The 25995-nt window shown below is 33.4% G+C and overlaps 1 protein-coding gene and 2 pseudogenes across 2 annotated transcripts in view; 1 reads left to right on the forward strand and 2 right to left on the reverse strand.

The window, feature by feature from the left end:
• The window catches only part of PGAP1 (post-GPI attachment to proteins inositol deacylase 1), a 62199-nt gene that overhangs the window by 16206 nt on the left and 19998 nt on the right, over positions 1 to 25995 (reverse strand). The window contains exons 1-12 of one of the 2 annotated variants that reach the window (XM_074339617.2): positions 25627 to 25641; positions 23094 to 23146; positions 20844 to 20910; positions 17203 to 17308; positions 16389 to 16444; positions 14926 to 15009; positions 12369 to 12415; positions 11904 to 11955; positions 8384 to 8461; positions 2398 to 2473; positions 561 to 634; positions 410 to 461 (exon numbers count right to left, since the gene is read on the reverse strand). In XM_074339617.2, the coding sequence (XP_074195718.1) occupies positions 410 to 461; positions 561 to 634; positions 2398 to 2473; positions 8384 to 8461; positions 11904 to 11955; positions 12369 to 12415; positions 14926 to 15009; positions 16389 to 16436 (511 nt within the window). In that variant the 5' untranslated portion in view covers positions 16437 to 16444; positions 17203 to 17308; positions 20844 to 20910; positions 23094 to 23146; positions 25627 to 25641. Of the gene's footprint in view, positions 1 to 409; positions 462 to 560; positions 635 to 2397; positions 2474 to 8383; positions 8462 to 11903; positions 11956 to 12368; positions 12416 to 14925; positions 15010 to 16388; positions 16445 to 17202; positions 17309 to 20843; positions 20911 to 23093; positions 23147 to 25626; positions 25642 to 25995 lie in introns of those variants that run through there. The other variant, XM_019741321.3, reaches the window with a different exon arrangement.
• LOC109452414 (heterogeneous nuclear ribonucleoprotein H2-like) lies at positions 6479 to 7985 on the reverse strand (annotated as a pseudogene).
• On the forward strand, positions 21237 to 21429 carry LOC148754886 (cytochrome c oxidase subunit 7C, mitochondrial pseudogene; annotated as a pseudogene).

Raw genomic sequence — 25995 nt, forward strand, 5'->3', positions numbered from 1 at the left:
TACAATTACCTATTTCATAAATAAATCAGTAAAGTTACATCACATAATAAGAAATCACAGAGGATTATTAAGTAATAATGTTTAATAAGATTTACAAAAGATATTGGGGCATATGGGAGGTACTAAGAAACTAGAAAAACATTAAACAGCTAAATCTAAATTACTATTATAATAAGACAGCAAGATATATAGTATTTTTAAAATGTAGGTATTTAAATGAAACAGATGAAGATGTTTACTATTAAGAAAGGGTCATGTTAAATATGTTGGAAACATAAACAGCTTTTCTGTTATGATGTATTTAATTTTACTTCACATAAAATATATAGAAACATAAATATAGAAAATTCAACTAAAGAAAATTCTTCAAATGATAATATCATTATATTTTTTAAGAAAATACACTTACCTTTGACTCCTGAGCACTTGCTTACTACGTTGACTTTAAAAGCTTGGTATATCTAACAATTTGACCACAAAAACAAAAAACAAAAGTTTATTTGTTTGCTTAACTAAACAGTAAAGTAAAATCAAATCCTTGCTATAGTCAGGATAATTACCTGTCCAAAGTTCAGAAGCTCTATATTATAGAATAGGCCACTTGTATTTAATATCACTTTCCTTGAAGTCAATCCTGTTAAATTAAAAGTACTGTATTGCTTAGAATACCAAAGAATAAAAAAAAAGAAAAAGAACCAATTGCTTAAACAATGTTAAAATGATACCAACAGATTTTTAATGTTAAAAAACAGTTTACACATTCTGCCTTCTGATATGAAGGAATGAACTAAAAATATGATCCTTCTTCAATAAACTCTGGACAAAAACATTTATAATGCCTTTTAATCATATGTATGTTTTTAAAAAATCAAGCTTGTATTTCCAATTTCAAAAAGGTACGCTTTCTTGGTAGATCACTTATTTTATAGGCTTGCTATCTTTAATGAGCTAAGTGATTCACAGTTATCATTTCTGCATTGTTCTGAGTATTTTTCTATCAAACAAAAAAGGGGGCGGTCCAAGGGAGGTATAAAGATCTTAAAAGAAGTTTCCTCTACCAAGTAATACAGATTGTTTTCATAAATGGCATAGAAGGACACAAGAGCCAATGAAAACAGAGATTCCAACATCCAACGGCAGAATTTAAGCAAAAAAATGTAATAGTATTGGATTATAACCCAATGAATAAAATAAATATGCATGAGTCCATTACTGACATAAATAAAAATGGAATAAATAAATAAATCAGGGACAAAGGGCAACTTCTCCTTAGGAAGCATTCCAATACATATAGAATACCAGTAATAATTACCTCAGGCTAGATGAATCAATGGATGCTAAGATTAGTGGTTTATTTTGAAGAAAAACAGGATACTTAATCTCAGAGTATCTCTCCCAAGATATTTATTAATTACAAAAAGGAAAGCAGTAACTTTACAATGGAAACACCTGGCAGACACCACCTTAACCAAATGATCAAGGTTAACATCACCTCTAATTAGATACAGTGCTATCATGTGTCCTTTGATATGATACACTGAGAAGTACCCATCACTTCTGTGATATTCTTGCCAAAATACAGAACCTCAACTAATCAGAAGAAAACAGCAGACAAATCCAAATTGAGGGATATTCTACAAAATAACTGACCGGTACTCGTCAAAGGTGTCAAAATTATGAACAAGTAAAGACTGAGGAACTATCAAAGATTCGAGGAGACTAAAGAAACATAACAACTACATGCAATGTAGGAATCTGGAGAAGAACATTGGTGGAAAAACTACTGAAAACCAAATAAAGCCTGTAATTTAGTGAACAGTATTATACAAATGCTAATTTCTTAGTTTTGACAATTGCATTGTTTAAGAGGTTAACATTTTTAAAATGTGACTGAAGGATATATAGGAACTCTATACTCTTTCTGTAACTTCTCTGTAAGTCTAAAATTATCTCATAATAAAATTTAAAAGAATATGTAGTTATGTGTATTTTACCACAATAAAAAAAATTGTGAAAAATATATTTAGAGAAATTTTGAAACCTTCTTAGGACAGATAAAATTTATACCTTATAAATAAGCCTTTTTAAAAAAGGGCCAACATTTAGCATAAATTGACATGACGACACACACACAAACACACAACTACTTGCCAATGTATGTGATCACGGAGAAATTTCTTTTCAAGTTCACTTCTCAGAAAATGACTGCTGGCCCAACATTAAATAAGAATCAAACCACTGGTCCACATCATATTGTTATTCTAAGAACCACATTTGAAATACGCAACAATACTCTTGTTACATGGCTCTGCTTTATTGCAGCTAACTTGCAAAATAAATCAGCACTCTGTGAAAGAAAAAAGCAATTCTTAAGATTTCCAAAATCAAAATACTTACCAAAGGAAAAAAGATGAGTTACAGGGAGCTGTATGGATCTTTTCTCTTTTTTAAAGAATTCACAATCTACAACAAACTAAAATATAAAACATTGATTTATTAGGAAATAAACAGATTTAAATTTATAGTAAAATATCTTGACTTGATGTTTGAGGAGAAAATAAAAGTCTTTAGCTTTGGAGAAGGTATCGTGTGTCACACTCTAACTCTGGCTATACTTAAATGGCAAGAATTCCTCAAGTAGAGATGCTAACCCAAGAAAGCTTGATAAACAAGCTTAAGTTGATAGACAAATTATTAGAGGGTCATTTCTGTAACAACAGATCTATACAAAGTTTTCTTGTAGTTAGTGTTAGGTGTTTCTAGAAGAGGGGCATTAAAGGATCGAGCCAAGTATTAAGAGTCATGGTTAACTCAATATTAATTAGGGATTTAGATAATATATTTGAATACTTTCATAGTCAAAATGAAAGTGTCATTGTTCCTTTTTTTAAAATTCCATATCTATTAAGTATCTACAGTCTAATTAGACTACATAAGGCATTTGGAGACGTACTGCCATTCTTTGACAGATGGCTAATGTTACTGTATAAGATTATTTTAGGCTAAACAGTGATTATAGTAAGTGGAAAAAAGGTTTATTATGTATGAAGCAAGAAAAATAAATGATATCTCAAAAAAAGTAAACCTAAAATGTGACATCTGCATCAGTACAATTTTTTGTAATGACATTTCTAATAAATTGTTTTTACAATGGCATACGGAATTCTGCTCTCAGCTGTCTGCAGTAAGAACAGTTTCATTATTACTTTTATCTATAGGAGCTAAAGAAGAAATTAATCTGATGCTTACTTGTAGCTAGCAAATAGTTTGCTGTCTACAGAAAGCAGAAAGCCGGGGGGGTCTATCCCAGGCTTTTCTAATAATTACACCCTGGATTGTGCAGCACTATTGTGTTTGCCTCTTGGATGAATTTTTTATTGTTTTTGAAAGTGAAAAAGAGATGAGGGAAAATGCTATTACGCTGTAGTACACACAAAGGAATTAAAGGAAAAACATGTTAAGGGGCTTTGTTTTTATTTTTCCTTCTTTACTTAACAAGGCAAATAACACATATTTTCATTATACAAAGCAGCTACTAAAATGTCAGAGAAATCATTTATTGAACAGGACTATTAATTATATTTTTACAAAATATTTTTGAGTTAGCTATTGCCCGAGATAGGGACAGAATTTTAAATCACTTTGTACAGGTATCTTAAATAATACAATTTTTATTATTGTTTTAAAAATTTGGCCATGCTTTTTATGGAATTAAACCCTTCCCCAAGAAAAAGAATTCAAGTGTCTCTCTTTGAAACGACCAAGGTAAATAAATTTCTAGTAGATTCATTTTGTTTTCTGTCATCAAAAAAATGCAGATAATTCCACATTTGCATTTTGAAAACTATATTGTCAGTTACCTCAAACACTTTTAAACTGTGTGTATATATACTTTTAAACGGTGTGTGTGTATATATATATATATATATATATATATATATATATATATATGTATCCTTATGATGATAGTCTCTGACAGACCTGCAAAAATTACTAAAGGCCTAAGTTACCACCCTAGTAAGATGGTGTGTGCAACAGTAGCACCAGCAAGTGTTACTTTCCAAAGAGCATTAAGGCATGTTACACATTTATTAGGCTGCTATGATTTCCTGTTTGTTAAAACTCATTAATTTCTTGGAATAAACAGAGATAGTCTTTCCAAGTTTGCGAAAGATGTTAAATTCATTCAAAACCAACTTGCCTGACAGGAAAACCCTTAAAGAGAGCTTTTAGTATTGAAGATGTTGAATATTAGGTTGGTGCAAAAGTAATTGCGCTTTAAAAGGTTAAAAATAATTGCAAAAACCGTACTTACTTTTGCACCAACCTAATCCCTCTCACTTGAGCCAAGCAAAACAAAACAATGAATCCATTCTAAGCTACTTGTGAGATTCAATCTTTGAGATGATTCTCAACCACATCCCCCCTTTTTCAAATTTTCCTAATGATTTTGGCCAAAAATCTCATCAACTTTCTCTTTCAAGAAACATTATTTGAGCATTTATGTGGTAGTACCTAAAGGTTGAAGATGCAAAGTAGAATAAAACATATCTGGTCCTCACTCTCAAAGAATTCACAGTATGGTGATAGCAGTGGAGACAAAAACAAATAAGTTACAATTCAGTGTAAAAATTCCTCAAATAAGTTATAAACAAAGTAGCATGGGAGTAAGTAAGAGGTTACTGGAGGAGTCCAGGAAGAAAACAGGAATACTTAGGCTAGATCTTAAAGGATAAGCTTGTTGGGTGAAATATGGAAGGGTACTAGAGGGTCTTTTACCTCCATCTTTTTCCTTACCCCCTACTTCTCTCAAAAATCACCACAATTTTATTTCTACTTCCACTTCCATAGTACAAGCTCTCATAACTCCTTATGAAATGCCTATTCTCTGTGTTTCTAATCTATCCTATACCATAGATCCATCTTCCAAAATAGCTCTGATCCCATTACTAGTATAGTGAAATCTTTCAACCCCCTACTGACTCCTTAATTCTGTAAAATCCTGAATCTTCCAATTAAGATCTTCCACAATATGTCTATGAAGTACTTTTTCAGACTTTTCTTCCATTACTATTCTACTCATGGTGGCCATCCTTTTAACACGTTGTGTACGGCGGGGTTTAAATCCCTCGTGAAGATTCTCGTGATCTGAACGCAACGTGTTAAAATTACTATTTACTTATTCACTGTTTTCTAAACATACCTCAGGCTTTCATACTTTCATGCTTGGCTCCCACTGTTTTTCTCTCTCTCAACAGTGCTGTTCATGATAACTTTCTGCAATGATGCTTCTATTTAGCATCTTGAATGTTGTTAGTACAGTCAAGGAACTGAATTTTTAATCTTATTTTATTAAGTTTAAATAGTCATACATGCTAGTGACCCCCTTATTGAATAGCACAGGTCTAGAATGTTCATTCTACCTATAGGAACCTTAAGTATCCTCTAAGACAATTTTAAGTTCACCTCATAATAAAGCCTTTCTTGATTCCATCAATCAGAGATATTTGCCCTCTTTACACTTTCCTTTTTTTGTTTTTGGTTTTGTTTGTTTTGTTTTTAAAAGGAATATTTATTTGACAAGTTTCACTTAGTGCAATACCCCTAAAAGGAAATCACAATACAATGAAAGATTTAAATCAAGGCCTCAGAATTTCATACAAATACCAAGACCAAAACCCTAAAGTATTGGTATTGCGTCTCAAATTTTCCCCTTTAACTTAAAACAAGCTTAAATTTGCGTGCGTTAGAAGTTATTAAATGAAACTAGAATTAACAAACATGCCAAATGTTTCACTTTTAATTGTAGACACAGCTCCCATACTGAGTTTTACAAAAAAGCCTGTCTTTCAACAGACACCCGAAGTGTTCAATGTAATGTGATGTAAGAGCAACATTTAACATAATTCAACTGCTTTAACCTAAATACACTTACTGCTTAAGTACATCCTACAATAGAACTAACTTGAGAAAAGCTAAAAATTGTTTAACAGTTATACTCAACTTAGTTGTTACATCCTAGATGAATGTTTGTGTTCAAAAATACTGAACTGAAAGTCTTTAAAACAATCCTAATTTCCACTTAGAGTAAGCATAAATCACAAGCTGGTATTGCAAAACTGTTAAACTTAAGTTTTGTTTCTTTCTTTAAAAAATGTTGCCTAGGAGTCAGTGATGGGGCTGGTTACATTTCCCACCCACCCCTCATACTGGACACGATAGACATCCCTCCCATTCCGTTCACGCCCATAGATGCATGGCTTCCGCCATTATACTATGTTTCCCAGAAAATAAGACCTAGCTGGACCATCCGTTCTAATGCGCCTTTTGGAGCAAAAATTAACATAAGACCAAGTATTATATTATATTAATTTATATTATATTATATTATATTATATTATATTATATTATATTATATTATATTATACCCAGTCTTATATTATAGTAAAATAAGACTGGGTCTTATATTAATTTTTGCTCCAAAAGACGCATTAGAGTTGATGGTCTGGCTAGGTCTTATTTTCAGGGAAACACGGTAGTAGCTGCTGTTCACTTCTCCTTGGCTGCCTATGCAATGTTTGATTGAAAATCACTGGAGTTTTCCTGTAAAACTTGGTCATATCCACTCTTGCTGCTCTGGCTGCCACAGCTGCCTCAATAACCTCCACCCAGCTGCTGGCTTGCCGGGCCCCCATAACTGGACTGATTTGACAAGCCCATGCCTTCCATTATTTGGCTACCAGAAGCACCAATGCTTGCTCCTGCTGTAGAATTCAAGAAGAGTTCTAAATATCTGTGTTGCATATTTTCTTTGTCTTTTGACATAGCTGCCACAGCCATCTTCATGAGTTGCAAACTCAAACATCTACTTGACCAGTTACTCTGCCATCAAGACCAATTTCAATATGTACTCTCACAGAGTGGAGTGGTGAGAAAAAATTATAAATGTCATTCTCAGTAGCTTTGTAAGGTAATCCCCACATGTGCACAGTGTCTGTTGTGCTCTGGAAAGTAGAGCCACCATCCCCATATCTGTGGTCCGACATTCCTGAAAAAAGAATAATTGAGGTCTCTTCCAAATCTATCTGACCCCAATCCATAGCCATTATTATAGCCATTATAATTATCATAGCCTCCATAAGCACCATGCCTCATCCTTTCAACGCCAGTTCCCGTGTCCACGCTGTTAAACCCTCTTCCAGCCCCAGGTCTGTCATAGGGACCTGGACGCTCCATGGCCGTAAGCTTTCGTGGTGGATCATAGTGAGTTCAAACTTCAGCTGGACTGCTCTTAAAGATTTCGATATACCTCTGCCCTCTTCTTTCCTTGTGTTTCTTTAGAGTCTTTTCAGCTATTTCCCGGGAAGCAAATTGCACGAAGGCCTCTCCCATACTCCTCCCCTGGAAGGGCTCCGGCAATGTTATTCCATTTGGCACAATTTCCAACCCTGAGAAGAACTGAACAATTTCTTCCTTGCTACATCCAAAGGGTAGTCCTCTAAGCCGTGCAAAGCCATCATTGGGCGTGTCAGGACTATTTGGACCAGTATGCTTCAACACCCAATCCATTTCAACGTTGTTTGACTTGAATGCTTCAACATATCTGTGTCGCACAGTTTCTCTGTCTTTTTTCTGGGTCAATTGGACTTCACCTCCTGATTCAAGTTCAACAAAAGCCTCGCCACTCGGTCTGCCTTCTCTGGTGTAGATGAGATGAATCCCTAGACCCCATTTTGAATTTTGCAGTCAGAAAAAAACTGCAGCACTTCATCAGCCAAGCAAGACCAAGGCAAGCCCCGGACCTTCACCTTGAATCCCTCCCAGCCTTTGGTTCCCAGTATCATCGTCTCTTAGTGGGTTCTGGCATCGAGACAGACTGAATATGTGGCTTCAGCATGGCTGAGAAAAAATCTACACTTGTCATATGTTTGCTATATTCTGATTTGATATATATTTTTAGGTACCTCTTGTATCGTCACTCTTCCCTATTTCCAAATATATTTCTCTTCCCCAAGAGTATTTAGCTTTTTGAGAACAGGGTTTGCTTCTTCCTCATTTGTGTGCCTTCTATCATTCCTGGCATAGAGTTTACACATAAACGGGCACTCAATAATCAACATTTTGTTTCTCTTTTTTCAGTTGTAATAGAAGATTTTGAAAGACTGATACAAGTATAACTAAATCCCACTTGGAACAAGGAGACTTGGGTTTATTCTGCTTAGTTCAAGTTAGAGTAGCTGATCCTAACTATCTTAGGTGAATCACCAAAGTGGCTATCGTTTTAGATAAGCCCTGTGCTGAAGAAGTCATCAAAAACCAACTTAAATATTTAGCATGAATTTTCCCAAAACATTCTGATAACAACCCTCAATCCATTTGTTACCTTACTTCCATGAATAGATGGCACATAAACAACAAGATGAGACAAAGATGGATAGTCTTGAAGTCTTAACGTCAGAGACTAAAAAAAAAGATGAAAGTAAAAAGCTGATATTATTTCTTAGGGTATTTAGAGATTAAAGAACATTAAAAGAAAAATAAATTGCAAACACTATTTCTTACTCAATAAGTTACAAAAACACAGATTTCAAACTTTATGTTCAATACTTCATAAGATGCCCATGTTTACAATTTCGGGTTAATCCTGCTGAAAGTCAAATTCCTAATAATTATGTAAATATGGATCACCAAAAATATTCCTTGAACTGTGTCCATTCATGTAAAAACAAATGACATTTAACACTAAATTTAAATATTTTACATAATTATTTCCAGATTTGGTCTTTCTTTTTATAATTTGTCTATTTGTTTTGTAATGTTACAGTATTACATCTATATTTATTTTGGTAGTATATGACAGAGACTCAACAGCTGATAAATGACTGAATGCTAAATATGATAGAAGAGTTAGAACTTAATCTCAAAAGACTGTGATCTACCCCAAGTAGTACAGACTTGGTGGCTAATGATGTATATGACTATCATCCCCTGGAACTTATTTCAGTAAATGACATGAAGGCACAGTAAGGCTAATAATACACCTCACCAATCGAACATCTATTCTGTTCAAGAGAATTAAGACCAGATCCTACAGTCCATATTTTGAGGAATAAGTAGATAGGAGACTGGCCTATTTAATGAAAAGGAAGCCACCAAATACAGTTTTTTTTCCTGGAAGTACATGTAGGGTTGGGAGTATTTATATGTTGTTAACAATTTGTATGCATTAAGAAATTTCTGCAGATACTTAACTTTCTCCATTGTTCTTCAGATGCACCTGTGTGGGCAAGTCCAGGCAGAGGTTCTGAAGCTAAAGAACTGCCTGCCAATGAGTGGCCCTCTAACAACCTGATCAGATTTACTTGGGAGTGCTTGTTAAAAAAACTCCTGGGCTTCACCTCAACTCAGCAAAGTCTCTGCAACAGACATATATTCTAATATAAATGAAACGGTCTTAAAAGGGCCACATAAACCACAGCATAGGCACCTGAGACCAACCAGACAGATAATAGATAGTATGAAAGACAAATTAATTAGAAAGAACCATGGATATTCCGTGTAACTGTCCACTCTAACAGCTTTTGTTATTTATTCTCAAGAGTAACATTTTTCTCAATATTCTTTTTTTAGGATCAGAATACTTTTAAAAAGAATCCATGTCAAAATACATTTCCTTGTAAAGTTAAGTTCCAACATAGTTACAATGTTGTCAGTAGAAATTTGACAATATAATAATATTCATCAAATCATTATGTTGACAGGTAAGATTAATATGAAGTTTGAAAATTTTTCAGTTTTAGTAAAGCTGCAAGAGTAAAATGCCTTTAATGCTGAGGCACCACCCAGAGGAAATCAAACATGAGCCAGCTGAGATGTCAGAAACCCTTGAAGTTCTGCCGTTGTGTGTAAGGCAATGCTATGGTGCCAAAATACAATTTAATCAGGCAGTGACTGGGTAATTTGTCTCATAAAACTTAGATTTCTTTTGAAAGTTAATTTTTTTGTTTGTTTTTAGCAATAAGTCCTTACTAAATTCTTGGCTTTCTGTGTTTGTGTGTTTAGAAACTTCTTCATTGTACCAATGACAGAAAAGGTCCATGTGATTGGTCTTTAAAAATTGAATTTACAAGTGCTTTCTGGAGGCTTCCATCTATTTATTAACAGTACAGTCAGCAGAGATGCCAAAAGTGAAATGATTCTCATCAATTATATAAATATGAATAAAATCCACAACATTTTTTCACTTTAATCTTTCCATTCCCTTCAACTTCATGAGAAAGTAATTCTGTGTACTTTTTATAAATGGTAACACATATTACATGTAATTTTGATTTTCATTATAATGGAAAAGTTTATTTGACTTTAATAATTACAATACTCTTCAACTGAAGACATTTAAGATTACAGAATATTGTAATCCTTGTTTTCTAACTTCTCTCTTTCATTCTCCCCCCCCCCCCCCATAAATTCTAGTACACTTGTAATGCTGCCTGGCAATCTCTTCTAGTATTAACTATAAAAAGTAAGGAGCTGGAAGAGTTTGTTCTCTTGCTGTTCAGCCACCTGTTTCTTACATTAAGAACAAACAACACAGGGGCCTAGAACTAGATGAATATATTGTTTAATCTCTGAAATTAAAAAAATAATACAAGAAATATCTTTTAAGAAAAAAGGAGCAAAGTAACATTTTATCAGGCTTTTAAAAATCATTTATTGCTTCCTAACTTTTAAATTACAGAATGGATAGTATATCCAAAATGGATATTCAAGAAAATATTTAATATATTTTATGAATTGATCAGTAAGTATATCCTAATACTTTCATTTTGCTCCTGCCTAAAATGTAAAGATAAAACCAGTGAAAGACCTTAAACATGTTTATATGAGTCAAATTACTTCCTTACAGTATTTGTTTCATAAATACAAAGCCAAATGAATTAATATCCACAAAGTAAGAGTGACCAAGGTGACAGAAAAAATAATTGCAACCATTCCAAAGTCAAGTGTAAGTGACTGCAATTATTCATTCTGTTACCATTCCTCTCAGTATGTTTAAGCTCCTCTCTGTTGGTGTAACAGAGTTGACTGTATATAAACAATAAGCACAACTAAGTAACTGAATTGCAGTAGGAGATGATTGGGACCAACAGGATGACTTTACTTTCAAGTCTATGACTCTATTCATTATGAAAACATATTTTATTTTTAAAGTATAGATTTATTTGAATTCTGAAAACTATCCGTTCTGACATGAGATTATTAGTTATAACAAATATAATTAGGAAATTAAAACAGATTTTTTCATCAAATTTTAGACTTATTTTACATTCTCCATAATAGCTTTTGAGATGCAAATTAGCCTTTTGTAAAAAAGGGTTGCTGACCTAGCAGAGTTGCTTAAGGAAATCACTAACAACTATTAAATAAATTCCATGAGTACTAGAAAAAGTAGATCATTATCAAAATGCTTGACCACAAACTGATGTTGATCTGGAAAATGATTTTGTGTCTCTTTGAGATGCTCGCTTCCTGACTGTAGGTCCTCTCAGGAAATGAATTCTAAATACACTACTCAGCTCATATTTTAGGATAGACCGTTCCAAACATACTCTCACAACAAATTTTAAAAATTTATCTAGCTCTTGGTATGATGCTATAACAGATAGATTTAATTTAATTTAGATCATTGTTAACTTAGATTTTACTTCTGAAAATTAGGAAAAAAATCACGTTATCCTCCTTCAAATTTTTTCATTTCTAGAGAAAATATTTCTAAAATGAAGATTAGCAAATCTCAAGTTTATTTAATACCTAGATGAATTAATAAAAGAGCACATTCTAAATTGCCTATTGGCTCAAGTACTTTTTCAACTAAATATTAAAATTCTAAAGCCATAATTTACCTTAATTGTTGGCAGCAGTTCAGCTTTCCATGACAAATCAACCCCTTGCCGGCTATGAAATAAATATGAAAGTATAATTAGAAGACAAATATATTATTATATAAATATAATATTACAGTATATAATGTTAAAGTATTATAAATTATAAATAAGCTTCAGAGGAAAAAGAAACCATCTACAGACCTAGTATCAGGGAGAGTTCTAATGAAATGAAGTTTAACAAGTCTAATCTAATACATTCTATCCACATAGACCCTTTGGGAACAAAAAAAGTGTTTTTCCTAGCAACCAACTCTTTCAATGTTTAAAAAAATTACTGGTATGCTAATTTCCTTTTTTTTTTTTTTTACTTAAAATCAATACTGTAATATAGTATAGCACCATGTATGAAGCTACTGTGAAAGTGTGATACGTGAGTATTGTTTCTGTTGAGAAAAATGACCAATAGAGGTTCAAAAGACTCACCACATAGAAGTGCTGTTTATGCAGCCAAAAATCCAACTATTTGTATCCTGTTGGTTAATAACACAAACAAAGCGCACTAAATATTGTAGAAAATAATTATGTAAAATAGGCATTGTCAATATTTTACTGTTTTATGATAGGGTCAGTAGGCACAATGGAAACATAAAATAGCAACTTACTATTTAGCAATGTATCCAAGATCCTCTCAAAAGTCAAATAGGTCAAGGGTAGGCAAAGAAGTCTAATGTCAACAAGATAGGTAAACAAGTAACCTAGAGTAGCAGTATGAGAAAGAGTGACCTGATGGGATCTCTCCACAGTATATTACCTAAGCATTTCTAATTTTTGAACCAATGTTTTCAGAGTTTGGCAAAGTCCATACTTTAGGTAGTTACATAGTCAGTAAGTAACATATATTTTAACAAAAATAGAGAAATGAACAACTAGAGGTGCACTCTTAGACCAACCAACAAACAAAAAAACCCAGAGCCAAGTAATTAAAAATAACAATCTAAGTACAGCCTTTTAGCTTATCATTTGAGGTCTCATTTGATTACCAGGCAGATAACTTCTACGCAACTGAGAAAGGAATTATGCCCTCAAGGAAAAGAAAAAGCAGACATAGTTTGTGCCCTCATGAAACTTAATAAAATGTTAAGACATTTTTCAAGAATAAAGAAACGAAAGCTGAATGAAACAAACAAAAAATAATATGGTATTTCTCTGCTCTCTACTGTTGGCAAAATACTTGTGTGACTTCTGTATTGGTTACTACCTATGCTTCTCAGAACAATAATGTCACATGAAGCAAAGCAACAAAACAAATCTGCATAGCCTACACTGCTTTAAATCTAGAAAATCTAGCAGCCTCTCAAGATCCAACCCACGTTCATAATGGGTTTTTGCAGCTACTAAGGGAACCTATCCTCAAAGATAGCCCTTATTATGAATATTGCCAATATTCCACACTACTTACTTCAGTGTACAGGGAATTCCGACTCATTCATCAATGAACAGAATAAAGTATTATTCAAGCCCACCCTAAAACACTGTGTTGATATAACCCAACACAGTAGAACAATAACATCCCTAACTAATTACAAAAACTATTGAAAACCTTAGAAAAAGTCACTCAGGAATTGCCGACTAACTCCAGAAGTACACAGAAAAGAAAATGCTACTTGATCATAAAATGCAGTTCTAAAGAAAAAAAAAAAAAAATCTGCCTACAGACCTCAATGGCAACTAAAACCATTAGATAAAAGATTGATTAGGAACTTCATAATGGATGACTCACACTGGTAACACCTAAGTCCACTGGTAAGACTTTAAGTTATTAAAAGCGTGACAAGCAGATATTATATACACCCTGATAAGATACACAGCTCTACTTATAAAACATTCTTGACACAAAAATTTCATCTGAATCTAATCGAGATTTTAGATCTAACTACCATTTTACAGAAAACATAAGGGATAGAAATACATGTTAAAAGACACCACAAGAATACAATCACCTAACCCCAGAAGATGGAAAATTCTGGAGAGAGCACATTACCCTTCTTTAACAAATAAAAGAGTTAAAATCCATGAATCAAATGCAATGTACACCCTTTGGCTTCTGATTCAAACACACCAACTTAAACATAATTGAGCAGAGGAAAACTGAACATGGACTGGATATCAATGACATTAAGAAATTTGTAATTTTTTGGATGAAAATAATGGTGTTGTGGTTACGTGTAAAATTCTTACTTGTTAGAAAAATATATCGAAGTGTTTATGGATAAAAGGATAAAATGCCTAGAATTTGCTTTAAAAAAATTATTCAGTCAAAAAAAAAAAAAGTGCGGAAGGGACAAATGAAGTTAGAATGGCAGAGAATTGATAACTGTTAAAGCTGTATGCAATGGTTCCATGACAATTTGTTATTGTATTCTCTCTCTACTTTTGTTTGAAAACTTCTATAATAAAAACTGAGGAGATGGTTTTAAATTCACCATATGACCTTATGCTAATTAATACCCATGGACATTAATTACAGAAAAGGGATCCTCCAATAAGCCAAATGGACAATTTGCACTTTGGCAAGGATTTTTCTCAGTATAATACAGATACTCTGATGTGAAATTTAGTACTGAATATGAATATTTTCACTCTCAGGACCCGAATCTTGTGGGATGAATTGCCCATCCAGATTTTAGGCTGAGAGATGCTAGTCTGTGAGGGATGCAAAACTCTGGTAATCCCATTAAAATTAGTATTCATTAGCACCTAGTCCACAATGCCTGCCAACCATCTTTTCTAAATGCTTTATTATATATCAAGTGGCAAAATCTACCAACTAAGTGGTATAATAGATCAGTGTACATTATTAGCTACAGAAACATTTTAATGAATACTTTTCAATCAAAACTCTGTTAAAGACAAATATTTTCAACTAATTAGATTTTTAGTAAGAGTATATAGCTAAAGATGAGATGTACAGATAGTAGTTGAATTTAAAAAGTGAACAGTTAGCCTTTTAAATTTACATAAAATGTAACAGTTAGCTTACCAGCATCGTGCTCTGACAATAGGCATGAGTGTAGATTTTTCTATGATTTGCAAGAGGAAATGTAAAATATATTTTATCAGATTCCTAAAAAAAGAAAGAAAACACAATAAAACTATCACAAGAGTAGGTAATTTCATCATCCAAAAATCCAGATAAGGCAATCATTAATTTTCTAATTCTATTATTCCTGGTGCTGCTGAGAACCAATATTCTAGAAGTGGGAAGATAATACAGATGTAAGATAGAGAAATCAGATAAAAACCTTGTAGTCCTGAATTTGTCTTAAAAGTATCAGTATGAATGCACATGTTTTGTTTTGGTTTGGTTCTTTGGCCTTATGTTAAAGATAAAATACATTTCTTAGCTCTCTGTTCATTGAAAAGGCCTAGAAATGCTAGCCTACTAGCCATAAACATCTCTAGTGCCCAGATAATGGTTTTGGGGTGTAATTTCCCAAATATCAGAATAGTTCCTTAGAGAAAATAGTTGATTCAAGGTCTAAGGCAGGAGATATTCAAAAAGCTCTGAAACATCTTTTCATACTAGATAGTGAGAAAACTGTCGAAGACAACTAAAGAGACAACTGTATCAAAGAGATTCTGAAGCCTCACTTGAAATGGCTTACACTGGTCAAAGATAGAACAATTCTAATATCGCCTTTAATATCAAAAATAGAACAATTTTAGTGTTTCAGTTTAGACAGATACAAATATCCTTAGATACATGAGTTCATAATACAACTCACTATTCTGAAAACCAGTGCTTATAAGAACCAAAGATTCAAGCTATGATCATTTTTTTCCTTTATGATTTGTTCCACTTTTGACAAATTTAGTAAATAAAGAGGAGTTTTTCTATATAGTGTTCCAGTTAATAAAGAAGGAATATTCAAATTAGAGTATCATCATTTTTGAATCCCCTAAATGAATTAGTGACTCTAGGCATTATTCATCAATAGCTGCTAACATCACAAAAAAAGAGTCTAGCAAACACAAAAACCTGAATCTGATCAAGCTTCTAGATCCAACTAGTAAGTCACAGGAAAAGAGTAGGCAAAGGAACATATTCAGTGACAACACAAAAATGCAATCAGAAAATTAAGACCGAAATTTTACAGGACAAATGACTTTTTTTCTCCTCAGCAAATAAACAGCAAGGAAAAAAATGGTGGTGAAGTAAATATTGGAGATTAAAAGAGGAATAAGAGACATTCAACAAATACTATGTGGATCTTGTTTGTATCCTGATTTAAAAAAACTGAAAAAGAAACAACAAATTTTACAGTTACAAAACTATGAAACTGAACACCAACTAGATATTTATTATTAAGAAATTACTATTAAATTGCTTTATTGTGGGAAAATGATATGTAATTATCTTTTTTAAAGAGTCTTTAGCTTTTAAAGATAAGTACTAAATTTTTTTTAAAAAAAGTAAAAGCAGTCCATTGGTGGTATACTCACATTGTAAGCCACATAGGTCCATTTTGACACTTTTACTGGAACCCACATAGATGTCCCTAAGGTAAAAGGAAATTAATTTATTTGACATATATATATATATGTAGATAGATAGATAGATAGATAGATAGATAGATAGATAGATAGATAGATAGATAGATAGATTAAACAATTTCTTTTATTGAATGCTGGTGAAATACTTCTCAATCATAACAGGATTTGAAAGAGAAGTGGTTTCCAGAACACTGGCTACTTTAAAATAAAAAAATCTAGTGAGATGTTCTCTATATACTCATCACTAACCAGCATTCACAGCAAGTAAAGCATTTTAAATCTATTTGGCATCCTTAACTCTAAGGAAGTACCACTAGAAGGAAATCAATATTTCATTTTCCAAACAAGACAAGTAAATAAATAGTGTATGACAAGTATTATATTTAAAAGAAAGATTTACCAGCAAAACATATGCTTTTAATTCAAAAGAAAATTGAAGAATGCCTGATAGTGAGGTTCTGAGTCAAGAATAATACGGCATTTATTTTATGTCACTGTCAGGAGAATACAGACATTTAACTCGATCTTTTAAATTTTTCAACTTGCCATGTTAGCTTTAGGACAAAATTTTTACCAGCAACTTCTTACCAATTGCTTTTCTATTTTTTCCCTTCCTTAACCAAGAATTTCGAAAAAACCATCATAGAGAAATTAACACAATATAGTAAGATTACAGTACCTGAAGTATCCCAGTTTCAAAGACTGACTGTTAATAAAAATAATAAAACTCTACTTAAAATTAAAACACACCATTACCACTAACCTGTTAAGTCAGAAATTATTGCTGGATTTTCCTCGAAATGTTTTGCTGGGTGTCTTATAAAATGGTGATTTAAAACCGACAATTTCTTCTTGGGATTTTCAGTTATCTAGAAAGAACATTGATACATTTGGTATCCTTTCAAATTCATTATGATAGTTCAATGAAACTTCGCTTCAAGTAATAATGATAAGAGCCAATAGTTACTTACTCTGGGCTACATGCTATTCTAAGTGCTTAACATGTTAGTAACTATTTAATCATCACAAGAACTCTAGGAGATAATAACCTTCTTATCTGTATTTTAAATATGAAGAAACTAAAGCACAGAAAAATTAAGTAACTTACCCAGGGGTCATGCTCCTATTAGGAGTCTGGACCAGTATTCAAACCCAGGCAGTCAGGCTCCAGAGCCCATGCTTTTAATCATTATGCAATAGTTCCTCTTAAGTAACAGTTGATTAAAAATCATATACCATGTTTCCCCGAAAATAAGACCTAGCCAGACCATCAGCTCTAATGCATCTTTTGGAGAAAAATTAACATAACACCCAGTCTTATTTTAATATAAGACCCGGTCTTATATAAGACCTAGTATAATATAATATAATACCAGGTCTTATATTAATATTTGCTCCAAAAGACACATTAGAGCTGATGGTCCATGTACATCTAGGTCTTATTTTTGGGGAAACACGGTATGAGGTGTGATAAAAAACTACGGTAAGTATTTAAATAAAAAAAATTTTTTTACAGTCAAAGATACATTGCCATTAATCCCCCTCAAAATACTCCACCTTGCTTCAAATACTCTTAGCTCATCATTCTCACCACTTTCTGAAGCAGTTCTGGAAGTCCTCTTTTGTGAGAGTCTTTAGTTGTGCTATCATGGCTGCCTCGATGTCCTGAATCATTTTGACTTTGGAGAGGAGCCAGAAGTCGCACAGTGCCAGATCTGGTGAATAAGGTGGATGAGGACACACCGTAATGTTTTTATTTGACAAACATCCATACCAAAAGTGATGTGTGACACAGAGCATTGTCATAATGGAGGATGATTTATAGCACACTTTAAAACACACCTTCCCTCAACCATAGCTCACACCTGACTGACTGCACTAAACAAGTTGAAACTTGTCACACACTGTTACTAAGGTTCAACGTGCCACTTCCCTTATTGAAGGTCCTTGCCTTTCCATTGGACGGCACTCGGCAGCAGCATTCACCATGTTTTGTGATCACAACTGAGAAAGGCTCCATGTCACACATCGCTTCTGGTATACGACAATTTCTGTCCAATAAAAACATTACAGTGTGTTCTCATCCACTTTATTCACTGGATCTGGCACCGTACAACTTCTGGCTCTTCCCCAAAGTCAAAATGACCATGGAAGGTAAACATTTTGAATCGATTCAGCATATCAAGGCAGCCACAACAGCACAACTAAAGACACTCACAAAAGAGGACTTCCAGAACTAACTCAGAAAGTGGCAAGACTGATGGGATAAGTGTGTTTGAAGTGAGGGAGAGTATTTTGAGGAGGATTAATGGTAATATGTCTTTTACTGCAACTTTTTTTTTTATTTAAACATTCACCACATTATTTGATCACACCTCATAAAGATGTACAAATCAGTTAAGTGCTCCTCCAATCTAGTGATTCCAGTACACTTAGTTCCCCATCTCAGAACAGTGCCAATCTAACAAAGAATTCACTGGTCACTAGGGAAAATACGAACTGCCAACTATACTTTCTTGGAAACTCCTTAACTCTGTTTTACTTATTTTCTGTGGCAAAATATCCTTTCTTTCATGAAATGAAAATGCAAGAAGATAATAGCATTTTTCTATTGTCTGTTTTAAAATAGCTAGCACAATAAACACTGGCAACTTTATATCAGACCTTCTCTTTAAAAAAATGTACTGGAATATAAAATTCATTTAGAATCTACCACTATTTAGTTCTCTAGCTTCACATTGAGGCCCTGACTGGGAATTGATTTTCTCCACAACATACTGAGAGAATGATAAAGAAATGACTGTGAGGACCCAGGTCTACTAAATCTTTTCAATGCCTTAGAAAGTCATCCAGCATTTGCTTGAACATTTCTAATCTGGTACTTTTCAAAATACTACATTCCAATTCAACAATTCTTACTAAGAGAGTGCCTTTTTTAGAGCAAGTATCTGACTCCTTGCTGCTTTGATATGACAGCCCTTCAAAAAACTGAAGACTGTTATATCCCCATCCAAATGAAACATTTCTTCTATAGATTAAATAACTTCAAAAACTCAACTGTTTTTCACAGAACTGTTTCAGACCCTTCACCACTCTGACTGTCTTTCCTGGATAAACTCAAGTTTATTAATGTCCCTCCTTAAAATACGATATACAAAACAGAACATAGTTCTCTAGATATTGTGTAACTAGAGTGAAGGAAAAGTGAAATTTAACTTCACTGATGCAAACTCATTACTTCAATCAACCCAGTCTAATACAAAATTAGTTTTGATTTTTTAAAAAAGCAACCACATCTGTTTGCAATCAATTAAAAGCCACAGGTCTTTCTACCAAAATTTCAGTTAAGTCAGGACTCTCCCATCCTTATTCACGCCCCAGAAATCCATCCACCCACAAGTTTTCAGCTTTGACTTTTACGCTGATAACCATCAGAAATTACTCTCTAATGCTGATTCCTTGGTATCACATGTTCGGGATTAATTATGCTTTGAGTTATAGTTTCTCTGTATATGTTCGCTTCATCTCCTAGACTATATGCTTCTTGAGGAGTAGGAATCATATCCTAACATTTTATTGCCTAATATTTAGTCCAGTCCATTATATATAGTGAGTTTATGAAACAGAACTCAGTTTCATAATATTTTGATTGTTAGTGGTATGTTAGCAAAATTTTCTCATTTGTCCCTTAAAATGTGTCTGTAAAATACCCATTCAGAATTATAACTTATTACTCTCTAGTATTAGTTTTCTCATCTTAGGATTTAATGGAAAGCAAGATTTGATTTATTAAAATTAGGTTTACATACAATTTTTAAAGAATATGACTGAGATCCTCCTGTTTTTCATTGGCTAAAAGGGGATTTTTCTTCAAACTACCATATTTCATTTCAAATACAAACTGATCTTACAATTTTAATCGATTATGTTATTGTATCTAGTTGCACTCTTTCAAGCAGACTAAAAATTATTGCCACAGTTAAGATTTACAATTAAAACAATGTTGAAAAACTGAAAAATATTTGCATCCCATAACCAATTCACAATGTTAACTCTATAAAGCTGATTTACTTTAATAAATACACTAACTTAAATATGGTATCTTGAAACTTAACATGTGGTAAAACACAGAACAATTTGGGACTGTGTTATCGCATTCCTCAGGGGAGAGCTAAGTATCTGATTCTAGCGGTAGTTATGCAGCTTTCTGAAGGGTTAAGGAAAAAACTATAGACACTATCCCAGTATTATCAGATGAAAATAAAGATATTCCCATTTTGAAAGTGATTATAGTCGACATAAGAAGTAGGCTTCTATTTACATCAAAGTAAAAAATATGTATTTTCATTGCTATAACAAAAGCTCTTATTTTACTGAAACAATTTTTAATTTAAAAATACATACTTGTTTAGTGTCTGCATCAATAAGATCAAAGAATGCTCGAATTGTAGCCAACTGCAATTGTTTACACCTGAAAAATAAAATAAGTGTTACAAATGAAATCCTTAAAAATATATACTTTTTTAAGACACCGAGTCGCTGAATGGATAAGAAAACAAGACCCTTACATATGTTGCCTACAAGAGACTCACTTCGAATCGAAAGACACACACAGACTGAAAGTAAAAGGATGGAAAAAGACATTTCCTAAAAATGGAAACAAACAGAAAAGCTGGGGTAGCCTTTCAGTCCTTGCACACAGGGCAACTAGGTCATAAAAAAAGGAGGACTCGATGTGGAACCGCCATTTCCCCCGTTTTTGGTCTCTGCACGTTTCACAGGCCTCCCAACAGAGCTATGTTGGGACAGAGTACATGGAGGTTCACAACCTCTTTGATCCGTCCGAGCCACTATGAGGAGGGCCCAGGGAAGAATTGGCCATTTTCAGTGGGAAACAAATGGCGATTGCTAGTTACGATGACTCTGTACTTTGGATCTGGATTTGCCGCACCTTTTTCTGTAGTTAAGACACCAACTGCTAAAGAAATAAGGATGCTTTACTTAATCCATGAAACAGATATGAAGAGAAGCATTTTAAGAGGTGCAGTCACTTTGAAAAATGGGTCAAACTGTTGAATTCCACATACTAGATATGTTTGTATATAAACTTATGGCATGAATCTTTAACTAAAAGCTGGCAAAGCAGTACTTATACCAGATAAAACAGACTTTAAAACAAAGGTTATACCAAGAGAAAGAGAAGGACCCAGGCATCCCACTTCTGGGTATTTATACAAAGAAACCCAAAACACTACTTTGAAGGGACATATGCATCCATATGTTAATTGCAACCTGGGTGTCCATTAGTAGATGAATGGATAAAAAGGAGGTGGTACACATATACAATGAAATGTTACTCAGCCATAAAAAGGAATAAAATCTTTCCATCTGCAACAACATGGATGAACCTAGAGGGTATTTTGCCGAGTGGAGAAAGCCAGACAGAGAAAGACAAATGCAGTATGATTCACTTATATGTGGGATCTAAAGAACAAAATAAACAAACAAAACATAAATAAACTCATAGATACAGAGAACATTTTTATGACTGCCAGCTGGGAGGAGGATTGGGGGAATGGGTGTAAAAAGGGACGGGATTAAGAAATACAAATTGATAGTTAAAAAAACAGTCATGGAGCTGTAAAGTACAGCATAAGGAACACAGTCATAATATTATAATAACTGTGTGGTGTCAGATGGGTACTGGATTTATTGGGGTGATCACTTCGTGAGTTGTATGGATGTCTAATCACTGTGTTCTACACCCGAAACTAATATAATATTGTATGTCAACTGTAATCAAAAAACAAAAAAAAATTTTTAAAAAGCTATTTTAAAAATCAATATGCTACACAGACCATAGAAATACATACTTTTCATACAGACACGTACAGTTCTATTATTTAATCATATTTTAAGTTTCCGTTAATGCTATAAACTCTAAAATTATTTAACAAATCATTATTATTAAGCATGTATGTTCAAGTTGAAACATAAAAATAAAGCAAATTAAATATTCTTGGATGTTTGACAGTAGAACTGCCAGGGTCCCTGTATCTTTCTAAATCTCCCCATCTACCCCAGCTATAGATATACTGTCTGCCCCATCTTTTTATGCCTGAACTGTTGTGCTTCTTATAGACACTATTGATTGCACTGCAAGAAGGTGAAAAAAAGAAGCTTTAAGCCAAAACACTCAGAGATAAGATACTAGGGTCTACGTATTTCTTGATCCATATTTAATCTATTTCTTTATTTATATTAAGGTTAAATCTAATTCCTATTTGGTTTTCCATGTGCCTCTCCAGAATAATAAGTCCCTGAGTTTGGTGACTGGCTGAGAGCTCAAAAAGTCCTACAAGAGTCTTTGATTCTGCCCAACTATGACAAATGCTAAAATTTTGATATTTCACACTAGCTTTATTTGAGACTGATGCTAATAATTCTTCAGGAGATGATTCTATAAGTTGTCAAGGGAACCTTGGTCACACTGAGACAAGAACCAAGGTTGCAGTCCTAAGCCCCTAAATTAATCTGTCCCCCAAATCCTTATTTATTTATAACTAAAGCTCTCAAAAAGCTAACAAACTAATCAATGCACTGATGAGAAAAGAGGACTACCACAAATCACCAAAATAAGTTATATTAACTTACCACACAATAGAGAGGTGGTCTGTTGAGACCCAGGTCTTAGGCACTGCTGAAGTCTAAAAGGAAAGAAAAAAAAAAAAAATGAAACTTAAGAAAAGCACATTTGTTATTCTCCAAAAGGCCTGAAATTCTTACAAACTAGTATTTAGAATCATGTAGCATTAATTTCACTATTTTATGATGTACAGACATTTTTAAATGATGCATTTTTATAAAGTGGTCCAAAAATATTAAGATAGTTCCTGCATAAAATAACGTAATTCTCTGTCACACATAATTCTGCTTAGTCATACTTGAATTACCCTTTAAGAATTATTACAGCATCCACAGAACCTTTACTGAGGTTTAATGTCTAACTATTGCTGTAATAAGAGGGTGAGTTTATGATTCTTTAATAAATCATAGTTTATGGACAAACTATAATAGACATTTTAGTAATTTTAGTTCTGATTAGACAACCACTTGATAAATCCTAAGATGTTACTTCTTAATCAGTGTGTGCATGAGAAACACCTAAGCCTGGGGAGAATTTCCAAAAGAAACATGCTTGATCACAATTCCAAAGCCTTGCCCAAATCATTCTTATAAGTGGGGTCCAGGCTTACTTATTTTGAAAAAAAAAAAAAAAAAATCAGCAGATGACTGGGATATATATTACTGGTTAGAGACACAATGGCAAAGGCTCCTAAAAAATATAACTATTTGCAGAAGGCTTCCTAACAATGACATAGCACTCTTCAATCGAGCCTGTAAAGTTGGAGGAATCTATAGCTTACTTGCTGAATTTATAAACATTAGATAATCTTATTTAGGAATTACTGCTGGCAGCTTACTTAAACAAATGAGAGAATCAGAGTGCACTCTGGTTCTACGATTATATTAGGTGCTCAGTAGAGTAAAAATTCACAATAGAGAACACGTATCATTACTAAGAACATAAAATGGGTTTACTTTCATTCACGTTAATGAATGCATCAGGGCTAGAGTTGAAAAGGGAAAGGGAACATATAATAAAGGTACCGTGTTTCCCCGAAAATAAGTCCTAATGAGAAAACAGGCCCTAGCATGATTTTTCAGGATGACATCCCCTGAACATAAACCCTAACGTGTCTTTTGGAGCAAAATTAATATAAGACCCGGTCTTATTTTCAGGGAAACACGGTAGTTGCTCAAGACTACTGGTGAAAACTGCTGAATGTCCATCAAAACCCACTCTTCCCTTCTTGCACACTTGGCTAGACTACATCTCTTAGCCTCTCTTACTTTAAGATGTGGCTATTTTTCTCTAATGGTATGTGAGCAGGAGCGATGTGTGCCATTTCCAGGCCTGAATGCTCTCCTTCCCCCTTCCTGTGGATTGAAATAGTGATAATTAGAGCAACCTCAGAAGTAGAGCATTCAAGAAGGCAGTGCCTACTGCCAGCCTGGGTCCCTTAGAGGGACTCCTTCAAAAAAACCCACCCTCCAACTTAAATACCTACCTAGGGCAGTTAGATGAGTTAAATGTAAACTTCTATTGTGTTTCAGTGTCATTACCTGCATGAATGTATATTAGCCTACCCTACTAACACAACTGTGCTCTCTAACTTAAGCAATTTTTCTAGTATCAATGGATGTAAATGTCATTTAAATGTACTTGAAATAATCATTTAAAAATTGTTATTTTAATAACTGTTTTTTGTAAAAACATACTTTAAAACATGAAAGACCCTAAGCTATTTGAGGCTAAAATACTAAATAAAACTCAGATTATACAATAAGCCAGATTTGAGAAAATTCTTTAAGAAGTAAAATATTTTCATCAGCGATACAGAAATACAAGATGCCTTGACAGTAATACATTATCAAATGGATTAAAAATGAGGGAAGCGCGCATGCACACACCCTCACACATGTACACACACACACACACACACACACACACACACACCTAAAAAGACCAGAATTATTTTAACAATAAGGTGCATGATAATGGTATTAATACAGCATCATCCTCCAAACCAAGTCTAGGAAATAAGTTATATCCAATTTTATATGACTAAAACATCTGCATTTACAAGAGTTGACATTTAGTGTTTTGAGGACATCAGCAAACATATGCACCAAATATTCAACATCAAATAAGATTCATACCAATAATGAGGTTTTAGAGGTTTACCAATTTTGTTCCAAAGCTGTTATGGCTAAATTGCAAGTTCTCCAATTATAATAAAATGGTGAGTAATAAACAGAATAGCTTAACAATTTTTGTTCTATGTATGGCAAGCATTCAGCAAATATCTGTTTAATGAATGAACAGCAATCTAAGGTGGGGCAAAAGCTAAGCTAAGCAAAAGATTACTTATGAAGAGAACAACTAGAAACAAAGCACTATCTCCTAAAAAGCAAAAGCAACGCTATGGATTTTATTTAGAAATTAAATTAAGTTACATTTGAGTATGATGTGTATAGTAGTTAAATAGTTAAGTTCTTAACTGAAGAAGTCAAGGTTAAAAATATAAGAAATAACGTAAATCCTAAAAGGAAACAAACTCACTTTACAGAGGCTATGTATCCCGGTTAAAGACCAAATACATGATGTCCTAGCAGGGAAGAATAATTAGCAAATTAATCAAACAGGTTTCTGTTTATACTATCAAAGCTAATTTTTTTATTTTAAAATTGGTAAAACTTTACTCAAGTTTATCAATCCAGAGTATGTGACATGTTTGATAGACTACTACTGTATACAGCATACCACTCAGATACAAGAGGCCCTTGGACTCCAGTCCATACTTTCTTATACTTAGAATTTTATTCAATGGATAAGCACTTATTTTGAACAATTATTTCTCATAAATAAGAATTATTTTCATAAAGTTTGTAAGATCCTTTTTACTTTCCATGGACGTAAGCAACCATGCCT

The sequence above is a fragment of the Rhinolophus sinicus genome, chromosome 17 (genome assembly GCF_057876585.1).
Source record: "Rhinolophus sinicus isolate RSI-liver-muscle chromosome 17, RSI-T2T, whole genome shotgun sequence".
NCBI classification, from domain to species: domain Eukaryota; kingdom Metazoa; phylum Chordata; class Mammalia; order Chiroptera; family Rhinolophidae; genus Rhinolophus; species Rhinolophus sinicus.